This window comes from Suricata suricatta, chromosome 6 (genome assembly GCF_006229205.1).
Source record: "Suricata suricatta isolate VVHF042 chromosome 6, meerkat_22Aug2017_6uvM2_HiC, whole genome shotgun sequence".
Classification (NCBI taxonomy): domain Eukaryota; kingdom Metazoa; phylum Chordata; class Mammalia; order Carnivora; family Herpestidae; genus Suricata; species Suricata suricatta.
Window position 1 is genome coordinate 52,829,015 of NC_043705.1, and position 17,590 is coordinate 52,846,604.

General features: G+C 36.2%; 1 protein-coding gene across 2 annotated transcripts in view; it reads right to left on the reverse strand.

Moving 5' to 3' along the window:
- Window positions 1–4,446: 4,446 nt before the first annotated feature.
- Window positions 4,447–17,590, reverse strand: part of CERT1 (ceramide transporter 1) — a 97,203-nt gene continuing 84,059 nt past the window's right edge. For both annotated transcript variants that reach the window (XM_029942451.1, XM_029942450.1), the window contains 6 exons: window positions 16,259–16,391; window positions 15,271–15,341; window positions 12,278–12,406; window positions 11,653–11,782; window positions 10,633–10,769; window positions 4,447–7,557 (listed from right to left, as the gene is read on the reverse strand). In XM_029942451.1, coding sequence (XP_029798311.1) covers window positions 10,642–10,769; window positions 11,653–11,782; window positions 12,278–12,406; window positions 15,271–15,341; window positions 16,259–16,391 — 591 coding nt within the window. In that variant the 3' untranslated portion in view covers window positions 4,447–7,557; window positions 10,633–10,641. The remainder of the gene's footprint in view (window positions 7,558–10,632; window positions 10,770–11,652; window positions 11,783–12,277; window positions 12,407–15,270; window positions 15,342–16,258; window positions 16,392–17,590) is intronic.

Sequence of the window (17,590 nt, forward strand, 5' to 3'; positions counted from 1 at the left end):
AATCCAGAGACCTCCCTTCCAGCTGTGGCTTTGTCACTCATTGGCTGTGAGTAGTCTCTTTTCCTCAGTTTCCCTTATTTGTGAAATGAGACTGTTGTATTAGCGCCTTCTAAGGCCTTATCTAATTCTATATGTTCTATGAAATGCTGTATTATGCTCATATAGATAGATATATCCAGAGATGGAAACATGAGATATTTCAGTGGCTGTGGTAGGGATCTCATGTCTGTCCAGTTTAGGAAACAGCTTAATACCTAATGCACAGCACCACAGGCACTCTGGGCAGAGGTGGCTTAGCCAATGGTCTCCCTTTTGGCCATGTTTCATCAGCTGCTCAGCTAACTGTACTTAAGTTTGCAGCCTAGCCCCCTGTGGGCTGTGACAATGCTTTACAATTCCTTGCACATCTGCTACTATTCTTGGCTGGGAGATTGGGATTTTTAAGGCTTACATCCTAAGAGAAAAAGAAAACTGTGTCCCTTCTCCTGGGTCTTCTCCTTTTGTATGTAACATATCCTTCTTGGACAACTTTATCCTCTCCTCCCTTTATCTCGTTTTCAAATCTGTACCTTTCATTGAAGTTAAGACCCTCTGTGCCTCTCAGCTCCATTCACTGTATTTCACACAACCTATCCATTTTTTTTCACTTAAACATTCTATTGAAACTGCTGATTTTAGGTAGAGATGGGGCTATATTTTGAGGTTTATGTCAGTGGGGCTGAAAAGCTGGTGTCTGGCCTATTAGTTAATATTGTCATATTGTTATATAATCCAACTCTGAAGGGGAAAAAGCACAATAGAACTCCAGAGGAAGAGTTGAAGGGCTGGTATAATTAAGGTCAGAAATTGGGACCCTGAGGTAGGTTTTGCATGTTGACTGAGGGAGGAGAGAGGAGTGCCTGAGAAGGTAACTTAGTGACAGACATGGAGTAAATCCACCTGACAGGGATGATTCATTTGTAGAGGGGCCAAGGTGAGATAGGCTGGTAAGGCAGACAAAGGCTAAACTCTTACAAGGTAACGGACATCAGACTGAAGTCAAGGAGTGTGGACTCAGTTCTAGAGAGCACTGGTAGAACATTTAAGCGAGAGGCATGATGTATTACTGTACAACTGGACAGTGGCCAGAGAACTGATCATAAGGAGAACGACAAAGACATCACTTAGGAGACTCTACCCTGATTCTCCAGCTCAGAACTCTTTCCCATTCAGCTGCTATTTTATAAACATGGGACTGACTGCCAGGAAGCTCTAGTAGGAGACATGATGCTAACACTTCCATTTCTCGAGCTGTAAAAACTCATTATTTCCTCTCCCCATTTCTGACATTGTAATGAGAATTATGTACAAGTAAAAATGACATTAGCAAGACCTAGTCCACATCCTAACAAAACCAGGCACCAAACTCCATTGAGGATTTTTCTCAGATGTGTAAAACAATAATGTTCAAAAGTCTTTCAGTGCTGGTAGGATGAACCAAACTACGTCCCAGAGCCTTCTGGGTTCCATGGAGTGGGTCTCTCTAGTTTTCTCCCTCACTGCCTCACCTGCAGGCAAAATCGCAGACAAGCCAAGTAACTTACAAGTTGGCCCAAAGCCCCCAAATGTTTACATCCTTCTTATCATTAAACCCAAAAGACAATACCTAGCATGGCTATGGCTGACTAAACAATCCCTAACATTTGCATAGTGCTTTAAAAGTTTTCAAGAAATTCTAAATACATTATCTCATTCTTCCCCAAACATACCTGTGATGTAGGTGTATTACTGTATAGAAAAGAAAAATAGATTCAGACATTGAAATGACTTGGCAAGATCAACACTGTTTAAGTGAGAGAGCCCAAAAAACTCCTGTCTTCTAAGCCATTCATTCCTTTTTGGTATGTTAAACACATAGTACCCAGGAAATTGGTGAAAAATTCACTTAGAAATAAACTCTACTGGATGTTAGGAATGAAAAGTGAAAAGTCCCAACCCACAAATTAAATAGCAGTTTTAAAGCGAACAATTAGACATGTTACCAATTTGGTGCTATCAACATGGACACAAGTTGGTAACTGGTTAAAACACAGCAACAAACCATTTCTTACCTTTTGAGAACACAACTGAGAACTAAGAATAAAAAAAAACAACCCACACACCTGCATATCTTGAAGATGCCTAAGTATATTGTTCAATGCACCTTATTCAAATGTTCCTGATTCTTAGTTTATACACATTTCTAAGAAACTTGGTTATGACAAAAGACATAGGCCAGATGTTTATTATTGTATCACCAATCCTGTAATACCGCATGGTATGGAGTAGGTGCTCAATAAATACTTGTTCTAGGAGCTGTTTTGAGTGTGGAGAATCAATGCTATCTGTACACGAGGCTAAGGTGGCTTGGATGGGGACTGTCCTCATGTAGCTGCTGCACATGGACCCTCTGCTGCTGGACCCAGTTCCCGCTCTGGCTTCCCAATTCCAGGCAAGAGTAACATGAAGAACCACAGGAAGCTGACTGGAAGGGGATCTACAGCTTGCTTTACTTGCTACCTCAGGGGTCATTTTGCAGCAGGTGGTTCACAAAACGTGGTAGCTATGTTGGAGGTCATCCATGGATTGAAATACCCAATAAACAAACTTCCTTGGGCTTGTGTTTTCTTTTTTATTCTTTTCTTTTTTATGATAGAGTTCCCTGTCTTACTCCACCAAGCTGGAGGACAGGAAGGCAGTCAAGGCATCAAATGATGGTCAAATTTAATCTTAAGATAAAATGTATACATCTGGTGGTATTTTGTGACAAATAGGTATCTGGGATTTTTGTGAAGCCAATAATGGAGTGTGTGGTGTTAAGACCCATGCCTCCAAAGTGCTAGTCTTCAAGCATGTCAGTTCCAGTCTGTCAAACACTGTACTCCAGACATTAAATACCTAAGGCCTTAATAATCAGCAGAATCTATTGGGAAGAAAAGACTTTGGAGTCATTCAAGTAGGCGTGGAACCCTCCCTGGCCTGATTCCTTACTGTAAAATAGGGGCGATACCACCAACAACCAGCAGGGGCAGCATTGCTGGAAAAAGTTAGATAAAAGGCAGTAGTTTCTCATATTCCACCCACTTAACGAGGCATCCTCAGTCAGTGCCTCAACAACCAGAGCCTAGGTAAAATCCTACTTGGACTTCTTTCAGTAGCCTTAAAGGCAGTTAGCATTTGTTCTAGTATGAAAGTTGAATTCTGTGGAAGAGTTTAAGAGGCCAAAAAGTTTACCTTTCTATTTGTTGAAGCTACCCAGAGTATACAGACCTAGAAGGTTCACAGAAAATTTGTTTTAATGGGTAAATAATGCAAATGCTAACAACATGAGTCCTGCTGTAATCTACTTTACACAATGGCAAAATTTGGAACATGCCATACAATCAACCCAATTTGAAATAGTTAGGATTGCGCCTTATTTGCAGGTTGCATGTCAGGTCAAGTCCAAGGTAAAAGCTGCAGAGACTCTTCAAAAACTCCTTACAAGTGTGACACGAGGACCACATACTATCTGTCAACAAATCCAACACATTTAAATAAAATAAAAAAATCCAATACAAGTCAGACTTTCTCTCCAGCACCCCACCAAATGAAGTAGTTGGTCTGTGTTTAGATGTCATGTTTTTTAAGATGATATGTAACTCTGAACACAAGAGAAATATGCTTCGTGCCTTTCAATATAATGTTACATGGAGGAACCCACTGACTGAGTGAATTGCAAATCCACACTTCCCTTCTCATGGTTTTTCTAGAGCATATATTCCCTAAGTGTAACAAGTGGAGCTGGCCACGTTATTTAAATAAATAAACGAGAGAGGATATGTTTATGGCTACATGTAGTAGTTGAATTTTAAGTGTGCATGACTGGCACTGTGCTTTCATTTTAGAAATACCCAACTATGTATGGTCTTACTTTCTAGTAGTCTGAAAAAACTTTGCATCAGCTTCCATAATAATAAATTCCTTTCACGCCGTAATCTACTACCCGCGCACCCCCCATGAAAAAAGATTCACAAAATGTTTAAATATTCACGGGGTGCCTGGGTGCCTCAGTCATTTGAGTGTCTGACTTTGGCTCAGGTTATGATCTCACGGCTTGTGAGTTCAAGCTGCATGTTGGGCTCTGTGCTGAGAGCTCAGGGCCTGGAGCCTGCTTTAGATTCTGTCTCCCGTCTCGCTGCCCGATCCTGCTCATGCTATGTTTCTCTCTCTCTCAAAAATAAACATTAAAAAAAAATTCACATTCTATGCACTCCATCTATTCCCTGCTGTCCTATTTTGTTAAAAAACCATTTACATTGCTTTCTTGATCCTTAACTGGGTTACAACTTCTAGTTGTAAAAATACCAAGCTGGAGTTATTTCAAGCTCTTAACTATTTAGAATTATTCAGGCAGTATCTCGGGGTTAAGGAAAACAAGCAAGCAAGTACATTTGTCTATAATATTTTAATACTTTTCCACTTTTAAATACTGGTTTTAATTTTGTGATTGTAACATGGAAGATCCAACTTTATTATTTTTAAAAACATCATCAGGATCATAAAGCTATTATAGAATAGTTACACTCTACACACTCCCAAGGTACTTTAAAATGATTATGTTTTGAGTTTGTAGATGAACAATGACAGTAATCCAAATACATTGTCTGTACAACTCGGACTAAATACTGGTGAAAGTGTTTAATTGAACAAACAATTGATAAGCTTAAAGATAACCAGCACAATTTCACAAGAGAACCAGCTCAGCCCAACTAAAATGTTCTCAATAGCAGTTGACACTGATGTTGTATATAGGTGTACAAAGTAGCCGATGAAACTGAACAAACGGGAAACCCATTCTTCCTTTTCCTTATTCTGTGTTCTTATACCTCCCCCTCCAGCCATCTCCTCCTCAGTCTACCTTGATCGCCTCTGTGGTGTTCCCGAACCAAGAGCTGCTGGGATCACCCTCCACCTCAAAATGGGGAGTCCTGAATTCCAAGTGAAACACTGTGCTCTCCTGTCCTGTACAGCGGGCAGTCAGGGACAAAACCCATCATTACCAGTATTTTCCAAATTTCTATCACAGTACAAAAGAGTGAACTAGTTGAAAGAGAGTAAAAGGATCATTTTGTTGTTGTTTTTGTTTGGGAGACAAAGGAAATTACTGTGTTTGGAAAAAGAGCACATATATTCAGATACTGACTAAAAAATTAGCCGTACAGAAATAATTCTAGAGGGTATGAATATTGTTTAAAATAGCTAGTACCTCTCCAAATTCTGAGCTCTTAAAAACTCCTTTCACATGCCCCAACTCACTTCTAAATCTGACCAGGAGGGATTAGCTCTAGTGAAGTACCTGTACAGTTATCTGAAGGTAAAATGTATCTTTTTCTTTTTTTATACAAATATTTTTAGTGTAATCGGTTCATTTACAGAATTGTAAAAGTGTATCTAACATTTAGTGCAAATGCAACTAATGATAATTAGATTTAGACATTGCTTTGTGAAGTTTTCCATACCTTTTTAAAATGAAGCTTTTCAATTTAGTTATGAAAGAGTTACTTGTCCATGTTCATGACAGTTACCAAAAATGGCAAACAGAGAAACATTTAGAGCGGGCAGAGAGGATCTTTTTGAAGATTCCCATCAGCGGCTAAGGTTAATAAACCTTCCCTCCCCCACCCTCCCATATTCCCATCCCAGCCCCACAGCTGATTGTAAAATAAAATACACATTTGAGGTATAAACTTTTCTTTTTTAAACATCACAATATAAAATGTTAACTGGTGATGTAGTAAACTCATATGATAATTTTGTCTTATTTGCCTTACTAGCATTACCACCATATAGGCACTTTTCCACATAGTCAAATTATGAACAGCGTTTTTCTGTATAAGGCATATTCCATGCACATCATTTAGAGAAAGGTAAATTAAAAAATAGAAAAGATTTATGGAGCATGAAATCTGCGTGCATGTAATATAAGCATATGTTTTATATGTAGTTTTCTCTCTGTACAGAATAATAAATACCACTATATCTGATGCAAGTAATTCACTTCCAGGATTGTGCATATTAAGTGATCAGACTAATCCCATCATTAAATTATCACCTTGCATTTATCATTTAGACTCCATTTCCATGTATGAACTATATACAGGACATGTTCCAAGTGACATGACTTTCTGCTTTACAAAATGGGTCTGATTTCTGTGTTTCTACAGAGATGAACAAGTCAGCATAGCATCTACAAAATGCCTCTGACATATGTAAGCACATTTGTGTATAAACACAATGAAGATTTTGAAGTGGGCAGTCATTTCTACTTCAATGAGTACCATTCCTTGCCTCAACTCCATGCTTCAAGGTTTTTCACAGAGGTCTAGAACTAAAGAAGGTATTTTACATTTAAGCTCTTACAGCAAGTAAGGAAAGAATTTCAGTTTGAATCACATGGAATCCTTTACTGCTCTGCTGCGAATTCTGGTCCAGAGGCAAACTGCAGCACTGCGCACATTTTCTATGCATATCTTGCAATGTATCCCTTTTAAACTGACCCAAATTAGAAGTAAAAAACATGCCTGTTACGAATACCAGAAACACTGAATCAAATGTCAAACCCAGAAAGCCTGATTTACCTTAATAAGCAATACCATATATCCTCTTATAAATTTCAAGAAAACATGAGCTCATTTTATCCTTATCATTGTACCAGAAAGTAGTTTATACCCACAAGATTTGTATGTTTCTGTTTGGAGGCAGGCAGAACCAATTCAGGAATTATCAAATTGTGTTTGTAAACAAACTGAAAAAAAATCTGTAGCACACAGTACACAACTAAAAATACAATAGAAAGATACCTGGGGAAAAAAATAAAGCTTTTCACTCTTTCTCCATCAGAACCAAGGTTCTTCATAGGAGCAAGACTATAGAAAAGGTGAAATCACAGGTTATTTGACAGCCCTCAGTTATTAAGAGACACTTTACGTAACATGAATCATTATAGAAATCAGCAGCAATGAATTCTATGATTATACAAAGGAAAGAGTCAAAAAATTCTGAACACAGATTTAACCGTAGGCCTGAAAAAAGAACCCCACCCAGATATTTTGTGCACAGAAAGCACAAGCCCCATGTGCATTCAACTTGTGTGCTTTTCTTTTGTGCACAAAACCTGATACAAATGAGGATCTTAGGCTGGACCATAGTAAATTAAAAATTCTGAAAAAGTTTCCAAAAATTAAAGCATCAATTCCTAGTTGTGATTCAAAGTTGATTTTTTTTTTCTCTTCTAGGAGCAAGCAAATAAAAATATAGCCATATACATGTAACTTTACATGTATTTATAGTTATGTGCTGAGCGAGGAGATCTAGCAGAAGACAGCTAGTGTTAGATGTTCACCTTTGCTATTGCAATATTTCTTCATTTCTGTGCACAAGGCCAGGGTGTTGGGCCACAGACAAGGCTATAGATCCTATGTTCCAGCTTAGAGCATTCAATTTTGTTTTTTATTTTCTTCCTCCAACATGGAATGTCACACAGCCTTGCTTCAGTCACTGTAGCAAAGAAAATAAAATATTAAGAAATATATTATTACTAACAGTGGCAAGACTACCAGAACAGATTCCTCCTACCCTTTGAATTCATGGAATGCACAGATCTCTATTACATATTTATGCTTTATAGATTTTCACCTTTGAAAATGTTAAAATTATTAACCTTACATATGTGAAACATCAGCAAGGAATAGAAGGAATGTTTGGAAAACTCAAAAAAAAGGGGGGGGGGGATATGCCATAGATAAGCAAAGAAGGAATCAACCAGAAGTCTCTGGATTTATACCTCCAAACCAGCATTTCCTTCTTTTTAGTCTTCAATAAAAATATGCTATACAATACCATTTATCAGGAATTGACTATGAGTTTTAAGTATCTTTGGACCTCATTAATTCTTTATGGAATTTCACTAAGGATGATAAACACTATTGGAAGTTGTAATTTCTTCATCACTAAGATTAGAGAGTATAGCGTTCCTAAAGTTTCAATACTAGAATCCACTTCATACATACATCTTTCCAAATGTATAATGAAACAAATATTACTTTAGGTAAACAAAGATTTTCACTATGTTGTTAATGTTTGAATTTGGTTCTTGGTCAGGAAGAAGCTCAACCTGGACTCAAGGTCAGAGCTAAGTTTTGAGCATTGAATCTTTTCAGGTCTGTCTTTGCATACCTACACGTATATCCATAAACAATGCTACGTCCTTCATCTGAGATGAATTTCAAACCCCTCCCCGCTAGGTACTGTGTGCACACACACACGCACCCAGTCAGTAAACAATGCCCCAAATCCAACAGTTCTGAGGCAAAATGCTGTTAATAATGTTAGCATGTATTTTCCAAATGCTTAAGAAAATTCTTCCTTTCAAACATAGTTGAGAACAAGTTCTCTACATAACTGCATTCTGATTTCTTTTGCTTAATAGACAGTTATATTTTCTGCCTTGCTTATTTTAGCAAGGTTGGGGGTAGAAGTGAAGACAGAAAGCAGATTACAGCTGCACACTTGGTCCTGATTAGAGCAAACAGCATTCTTTAGAAACCTCAAGGCTGTGGGGAGAGACGACCAGCTAAGTCAGGTGACAAGCCTGCTGCCATGACATGGCTATCATGTTTCAGGTTTATTTGAGGTAACAGTGCAAAGACAAAAATCAGAAAATTTGTGTCCAGATCTAGCCATAACAATCCTATACAAGATATTCCAAAAATAGTCAGTACACTTATGCAGTGTATTTATGCTTGAAGAGAGTCTCTCAAAGGTCAGACTGCATCCCAAAACCCTAATCATTCAGGTAAGACCAGAATCTGTTTAACATTTTCAGGTAAGCTTTTTCTTAGGAAAAGCTAAATATCTGGGACATCAATGCAACAATTCTGGTGTTAGCATCTGACAATAAATTTAGCCTTCACTTTTTTTTTTTTAAGAGAGGCATATAAACCACATCAGAAACCAGAATTAGTTAGAAAATCAGGCATTATATAATTATTGAACATACTAATTTAATCTAAAGACTCAAGAATATAATAATCTAATTGACTCAAGAATATAAACTTCTCATTTAATAATTTAATATACAATACAGGTGTGAATGAGAGAACATTCATATAGACTTGTGGCTTATGAATTATACTTTGGTAATATCTATTAAAAATTTAAATGTTAACATGTACTGAGAGTTCACAGAAACATAAAAATTTCTCTCAAATAGATCAAGAAATGCTCAAATTATTCACAGTAAGAAAAAGACAACAAAAACTATAGAGAAAGTATTCTTTCCTATCAAGGTGAGAATAATTTAAGTTCTATTTCATACACCGCGTGAGAGGGTAAGGGGAAATAGGCACTCCGATACATTACTGCTGGTAAGATGGTAAAGTAACACAACCTCTATACTGGCAGTATCTAAATTACAAACGCACATGGGGCGCCTGGGTGGCTCAGTCGGTTGAGTGTCTGACTTCAGCTCAGGTCATGATCTCATAGTTTGTGGGTTTGAGCCCCATGTCAGGCTCTGTGCTGGCAGCTCAGAGCCTGGAGCCTGCTTCAGATTCTTTGTCCCCTTCTCCCTCTGCCCTTCCCCTGTTCACGCTTTCTCTCTCTCAAAAATAAAAATAAACATTAAAAAAAAATAAGTTACAAATGCACAACCCTAGCATTTGTAATTTATCTATCATATCTAGCAATTTATCCCACATATAAACTTGTAAGTGGATATATTTCTAACAGTGTTCTAGCAAAAATTGGAAACAACTTCAGTATCTAGCAATGGAGGACTGGTTAGAAAATTATATATATAATGTGATGGGATACTGTATAGCCACAAAAAAAAGTGAGGAAGGTCCATACTGATATGCAAAGACCTTCAAAGTAAAGTGCAAAGACAAGATGCAGAACAATGAGTTTTTTTTTCAACAGCAAAAAAGTGTATGTGTGGGAGACATACACTTGTATTTGCTTGTTGAGGCATAAAAAATTCTCTGGAAAAGATACACAAGAAACCAATATCAGTTACACCCTTTCAGAATGGGGGTGGCGGAAATGCAAAACTGGGTAAGTAGAGGGCAAGGGATAAATTTCCCTGTTTATCTTTTCACACTTGACTTTTGAACCATGTTAACCTATCATTTCTTAAAAAAAAAAAGATTCCAGTTTGTTGTGCAAAGATATTCAGCACAGCATTATCTGACAAGTCAAAATATGGAACCAACATTACCGTGGGACTGGCTAATAAGTTCTCTAACATTCATACAATATAATACATGTTAAGGGAAGGAGACAGTTTTATGTTATCTCATGTTTTTATATGCAATACTAGTCAAGATATATTGTTAAAAAGAAAAAGCAAGCTATAAAACAGGAAGTACAGAATAAACACATTTTTAACAAATAATTAAGAATATATGTCATACACTACACACATACAAAAGTATGGAAGAATAAACACTGAACCTAAAGTACTTTCTGGGAAGAAACAAATACAGGGAATTTATACTTCTAGAATTCTATAGCTCTGCAGAGTCATACTCGTCAAAATTCTTAAAAAAGGGTAATATATACACCTTCCAGTACCTGTTAATACTAGAACAAAATAGGTTTTCCTGCAGTTTTTTCTTGGACGTAAGAAGTAAAGCGTTTTAGAAACTTTGGATACTCTCGCTTAGCCACTGCCCTTAACACTGAGGCTGGTGCCCATCCTCCAGGGTTCACTGCAAGATAAAGGAAAATTAAAATAAAACACGTTAAGATACAATTCTCCAAATGTTTGTGAAGCACTCATTTACTTCCTTCGCTTTAAAAAGTTTCTTGTGTTGGAATAGTTAATAACTCTTAAAGTCCTGACTCACTAATTCCTTAATGCTAACGACCAGACAAGAACACAGAGCAAATAAGAGAGCATTTATTATCTATTTAAACTGTTCTTGGCTCCCTAAATTAAATTCAAATACAGCAACATTTTAGATTTTGTCAAATGCTACTATAATCAAATATCTCACTTGGACCTGTCTCTTCAAACACAGTAGCAGGTATGGCCCTGTATAAAGATTTGAGGTTTGACCAGAGGGACTCCCCAGTGACTACTGCAGGTAGGATATGGGTGTAGTAAGAAACTGAAGCAGGCAATAGTTTAGAAAACAAAAAAGCCTGACGATAAGAAAAAGAATTAATTTCCTTTACCATTATTGCTTTTATTTCTAATTATACATATATTCTATTAGACAAATATATAGTAAGATGGATTTTTAAACCAAGCATATACGATAGACTGATCTAAAGATGAAGTATATATTCTGAGACAGTAGTTCTGGGGTGAAATTTGGATGTATTATCAAAGTTTCCTGATAACTTTGGTACATATCACTCCAAATTAAAAATCATTAGTATAAAGGATAAGAACTAAAAAGGCATGTAGATCATAATAAGAAAATCTAGGGATGTCTGGCTGGTGCAGTCAAAAGAGTATGCGACTCTTGATTTTGGGGTCATGAGTTCAAGCCCCACGCTGGGTGTAGATTACTAAAAATAATAAACATAAAAAAAAAAAGAAAATCTACATTACCATAGTAGCAAAAGAAACCTTAAAATACATACCATTAGCTACATATGTAATCTTGCATAGAATGTTGTCCCTGCTGATCTCCTGGTTTCCCTCTGGTGGGCTTACCAAGGTTTGACAAATCATAGCAATATTTATTTTGGCACGAACACATCGATTATTTAGCTGCCAAAACAAAAAACAGAAACAAAACACTAGTGTGATGGATGCCTTATGTTTTATAATCCTCACTGTTCTAATAGTACATTAGGTGATCCAAAACCAAAGCTCATCAAAATCTCCAACAAAATCTTATAAGCACCAATATATAACACATGCCAAGGTGATGCGACATTAGGAATGATTTTCCCTCCTCTTCAGTAGTACATGGAACTCAGCTGAGATAGAAACTGCAGGGGTTTCGCCAGTAGTTGATCATGGCTTGAGAGTTAACGGTGGAAAGCAGCTTCCTTTATTTACCCCTTTAGCTCTGTCTCCTCGTCATAACCTCAGGGGGAAACAAAGACAGCCTCATGTTCACAGCCGTGACTGCTACCCTGGGGTCACAGAAGGGTTGTAGTGTTCCAAGGAGCCAATCCAATATAAAACAAAATCTATGAAATGGTATCCAATCAAGCCCCAGTGTGTGTCATGTGCTTATCACTTTTGTCCCCCACTTACTGGAGCACTGTCATGATCCACAGAAAAATTACACACTATCCAAGTTTCAGGGTCATTTTCAGTCAAGGCTGGTATCTTTCGAATGGCAGAGAGATACAATACATCTCGCTGAGAAGCAGGCCACACCCTCTGTGGAAGAAGTAAGTATCTTTAGAAAATCTGAACTACTTTTAAATTCAAATGTAATATGGAACTGAGACACAAATGTAAAACCAATAAATATCTTAGGTGAAGGTAAAAATCTGTCAAATTTTAAATGGAAAGCATTTGAAAATACTCAGTAAAGGATTAATTATGAACAGTGAGTTAATGGCTTTGCAGAATATCAAATTAATAATATATTTTTAAAAATTGTGTATATAACAAAAATTTTGCCATTTAAAATATTTTTATGTGTACAATTCAGAGACATTACATTCATAATATTACAAAGACATCAGCACTACTTCCACAATTTTTATCATCCTGAGAAGAAACTCTACTCCATAAGCAATTAATTCCTTCCCAAAGACCCCAGTAATGGTCTGCTTTTTAGTATTAAACCTCTGTTTAAAGTGTTCAGACACATAAAAGCTAAGATTTTAGCGTAAGAAGACTGCTCCTTTGATATAAGCAGATTTGATGACTACCAAATCAGATGAATCTTTCAACTTCATGGTATGCCAGGAAACATAGAACATGTTGGAAGGATATGGGAAATGCGGTCTCTGAAAACCTAGACTATGTACTTTTAAATGACAGGAAAATCTGTGCGCTGACTTCCCTAATTGTTGAGCTTCATTGGAAAGTAAAATGGTTCATCATTTAAAGATGCTTAATTTTATGAAATCAATGAAAGTAGTGTTGAGCAAAGCCAATAATAAAGGAAAATTTGGCCATGTTAGAACTAATGAATGTAAATCCAGAAGGATGATGATAAGATAAAATTTAAAGAGAATGACTTAAATACAAAGAGATAAGTAGCCCTCTTTAAGAAACCAGACTATTAAAGGAGTAAAATTTAAAGGGAAAGATGTTGCATAGCATTACTGAATTTTTTGAAAAAAATTATGCCAGAACAATTTGCTTATTCAAACAATTATAACTGTAATTTAAATTGTGTTATACTGAAGAGGTATTATTTTAATAGTTTTTAGTTTTTCCTTTCAAAAAGTGACCCTAATACAACCTATACAATCCTTCGCTCCATCTACTATTTACCAAGTGAAATACTTTCAGCAGACTTTTGAGGACCAATGATCTTCAGATGATAAGATTCTTCTGATTCTAAATGACTTTATTCCAAATTATAAGACAATTAATTGATTTTTTTTAACATCTGCTAAATTTTAGGTGTCACTTAGACTCCTCAAATTTGTGTGTTAAAGCAGAATCTTCACTGTTATAGTTTTTTAGTTGAAGCAAAGGGACAAATAATGTACTTAAAACATTTCTTGGGCAGCTGCTGTGTAAAATCAAGTCTAGCTCACAGTCATTACATGTAAGATGCCTCATAGGACAAAACTGAGTTTAAGAAGTATATAACAAACCTAAATATTTTAATATATTCAGCTCAGATTAAAAAGTCATTTAGAGTAGAGAAAAATAAAGTACCTATTGAATTATTGTATTTCTTATATGACATATAATACTGTGTTAAATGGATCTTTCCAAAATCCTAATTCCTTTATTTTCCCCTTTTTAAAATGAATATGAGTTTCAGGTGTACAACATACTGATTTGACAATTTTATACATTATTCAGGGCTCACCACAATGAGTATAGTCACCATCTGTTACCATAATGTTGTTACAATATTATTGGCTACATTCCCTATGCTGTGCTTTTCATCTCAGTGACTTACTTATTTTGTAAAGCAAGTTCGTTCCTCTTAATTCCCTTCATTTATTTTGCCCATCTTCCCACCTCCTTTTTACTATTCTTTATACAATATATTATTTGGCAATTTCCAAGGAACAGAGTAGAATCGGGTAAGGGATGTATTAATCCTTTAAATCTTTTTTAAAGTTTATTTTGAGAGAGGGAGAAAGAAAGAGAGGGAGGAAGAATAGGTGGGGAAGGGAAGGGTGGGGGGAGGGTGAGAAAATCCCAAGTAGGCTCCACACTGTCAGCACAGAGCCTAATGTGGGGCTCCGTCTCACGTACTCTGCAATCCTGACCTGACCTGAAACCAAGACTCAGATGCTTAACTGACAGAGCCATCCAGGTGCCTCTAATTCAATTTTAAATATTTAGAATAGCACTGGAAGAAATGAAGTGAATGTGGAAATGAAAGCAAAATGAAAGTGAACCAAGGACAATGTTTCTGTGTGCTCTGGTATAGTTCTTAATAGTTACGCATGGCAAATTTCCTTTGCTTTTAGATGATCCACTTAGATGACTTTTTTATCTATCAATCTTAACATACATGGATACCATAACTTCCAGTCCCCTTAATATTGATGTGACAGGAAACTATGATTCACTTTTTTAAATGTTTGTTTATTTAGAGAGAAAGAGAGGGAGAAAGAATGCATTCATCACAAGGGGAGGGGCAGAGACAGAATCCCAAGCAGGATCTGTGCTGCCAGCGTGGAGCCTGACACGAAGCTTGTGAGAACATGGCCTGAGCTAAAATCAAGACCAAGAAGCAATTTATTAACCAACTTAACCACCCAGGTGCCCCTATGACTAATTTCTGTATGTGGTAACTATGACTTATCTCCTATAAAGATTAGATGCTAGAAAAATATGTAATTGGATTTCAGTGTTTTCTCTTCAAACGTTAAGTGTACATAACTAACTGGAGATCTTTATCAAACACACTGTTCCTGAGGTACTTCTTAGATTGTCTCGGGTTCTGCTTTAAAGGAGCTGATATCCTTTTATGCATCATTAATAAAGTCTTTAGATCTATTACGGCATTTGATTTCCTGCCAAATTTTACTTTAGAGAATTTCTATGTCTCAGTTTGAATTATGGTGAAATCCTTTTTGGGATAAAGAGATCTTTACCTTGTGCGTCTGATAAATGATGATTGCATTATCAGCTAATGTTTCCACCACATGAAAGTTTTCTATAGTTGCTGAAATGAAAAGAAAATATTAGTAGCAAAAAGATACATTACCTCTTTCTGGAATGTGTTTAACTCACTTAAGCTGATGGACACTGTGGTAACATGAGCAGGATTCTGCCCTATGTAGGCTAAGTCTAAATGGAAAGTGGTTAAGACTTAATCTTAGGGCTACAGACAGTGGCCATGGGACCTGATCACCAGGAAATCTCATTTACTTTGGCTCAATCTCTAGCTTCCACAGCATGAAAGCAATTCTACTCACATATATTACTCAGATGCAAATTCCTATCTAATACTACGACACTTTCCTGTAATCTCTAATTTAGTGAAGCTGAAGAAACTGTTGTATCTAGGCTTAGTTGATTATATTTGTAAAAAAACAATGTCAAACTGCCATTGAAAAACATCTTATGATGTTCAAAACTATCTCTATTTATGAAATTTGGTGACTAAGGAACACCACACCCACACACACACACAGACACACACACACTCCAAGAATAGCTCTCAACAGATCACGGCAGGATTTAGTTAGGGTTTATGAGGGAAACAAAACAATCTGGGAAAATAGATGATAAAATAGAAATCTTTTAGTCCTGGTCTTTCTACTAACTAGGCTCTGTGGCTTCTGACAAGTCATTTAACTTATCTTTTATTTATTTTTTTTTACCTACCTATCATGTAGGATTATTGAAATACTGGATCAAATGCTATAATATAGCAAGAAGCATTTTGTAAAGCGAAAAGCTCCATTTAAATGCAAGTTAAAAAAAAAAAGTAAATGCAAACTATTACCAGATTCTTGAAGTATTTTCTATATTGACTTTGTAAACTGTAGATGAGATGCAAAAAGCTAGGTTGGATTTGATATTAAATTTGAAATAATAATATTAAGATGATAGTATTCTTTAATAATGGTAGCTTACTTTCCCAATCATTGCGAACGTCAACATTCCAGAAGTAATTGCAGACCTCATGTCCTGTAACGCCTTTCACTGCATGGGTAGCTTTCAAAGGATCCAAAACAATCCCGTTTTCTTCTACTTCCCTTCTATATACCTAAAGAGGATATATTTAAAAACCTGTTTAAAAAATAAGAATTAAACCCCTAAAGTACAAACCTGAAAGCAGGTTTTTAAGTTTAGCTGCTTTTTAGAATTTATGAAAATCTACATGTGGAATATAAATATTCTGCTAAAAGAAAAATCTTAAATTTCAAATTACTAACACAGACAACACATAAAAAATATTTAAAACTACAAATCTGAGGTAAACTTCAATTATAAAAACATGACATATGCAACGAACACCTAATTACATGAGTTGTTAAGTGAAGCCTGGTTAGAATATCATCTCCTTAAGGGTACCGATGTACACTAGTTTGGTTCAACACCTCAGACTCAGCATCTAGAATAGTATCTGAAACACAGTAGGCTCTCAATTATTTGTTGAATCAATGACTGAAAGCTACAATGGCATGAAGATCTAAGCTGCCTTGCTTTAAATACTGAAGTTGTGTACCTAAAGTGCTAAGTAAAATTAATTATTTGAAAATTATAGGTTTGCTACGTTAGAATGTTTTACAAGAAGTTCATCTCATGAACATGAAATGAATAATCATGTTATTATAGGAAGAACTAGCTCTCAATTTATGGAGTAGTTTATGGGTCCAGATACTGTTAGGCATTTCATATTCAGTTTCTTTTTTAAAATGTCCCTCACCAAACTACTTTTCCTTATATGCTATTTATTTGTGTTATTGGGATTGCTATTTTCCCAGTCACCTGAACTGGAAGCTTCAGACTTTTAACTCCTCTCCTTATACTTCACATAGCTATTAAGTTCATTACTCATCTTCTAGAAAACATTTAACAGTTTGACTCTTCTGCTATTGGTTACTTCTTTTAGGTAGGCTTTCATCACTATCTACCTGATTCTCTTAAGTGGTATACTTGGTCTCCATTTTCTTCCTTATGAGCTTAATCTTTCTAAAATGTTACTTTGCATCCAGTGGTTAACCTACTGCTATAGATAATAGATTACTGTCTCCAGTGGGCTATTTCATACTATCCAAAATCCAATCCCTCTCTCTCTCTAATGTTGTGGGCTGTAGGAACACTTATTCTCTATTCTTCATTCCACAAAGAGGGACTTCATCTAGACTATCAGGTTCTGGTTTCTCTGCACCCCTTCACTTTCTCTTCCCTAAGGGAGAAAGAATGACTTTAGTGAATGCCAAGTATAGAATGAGGACTGGT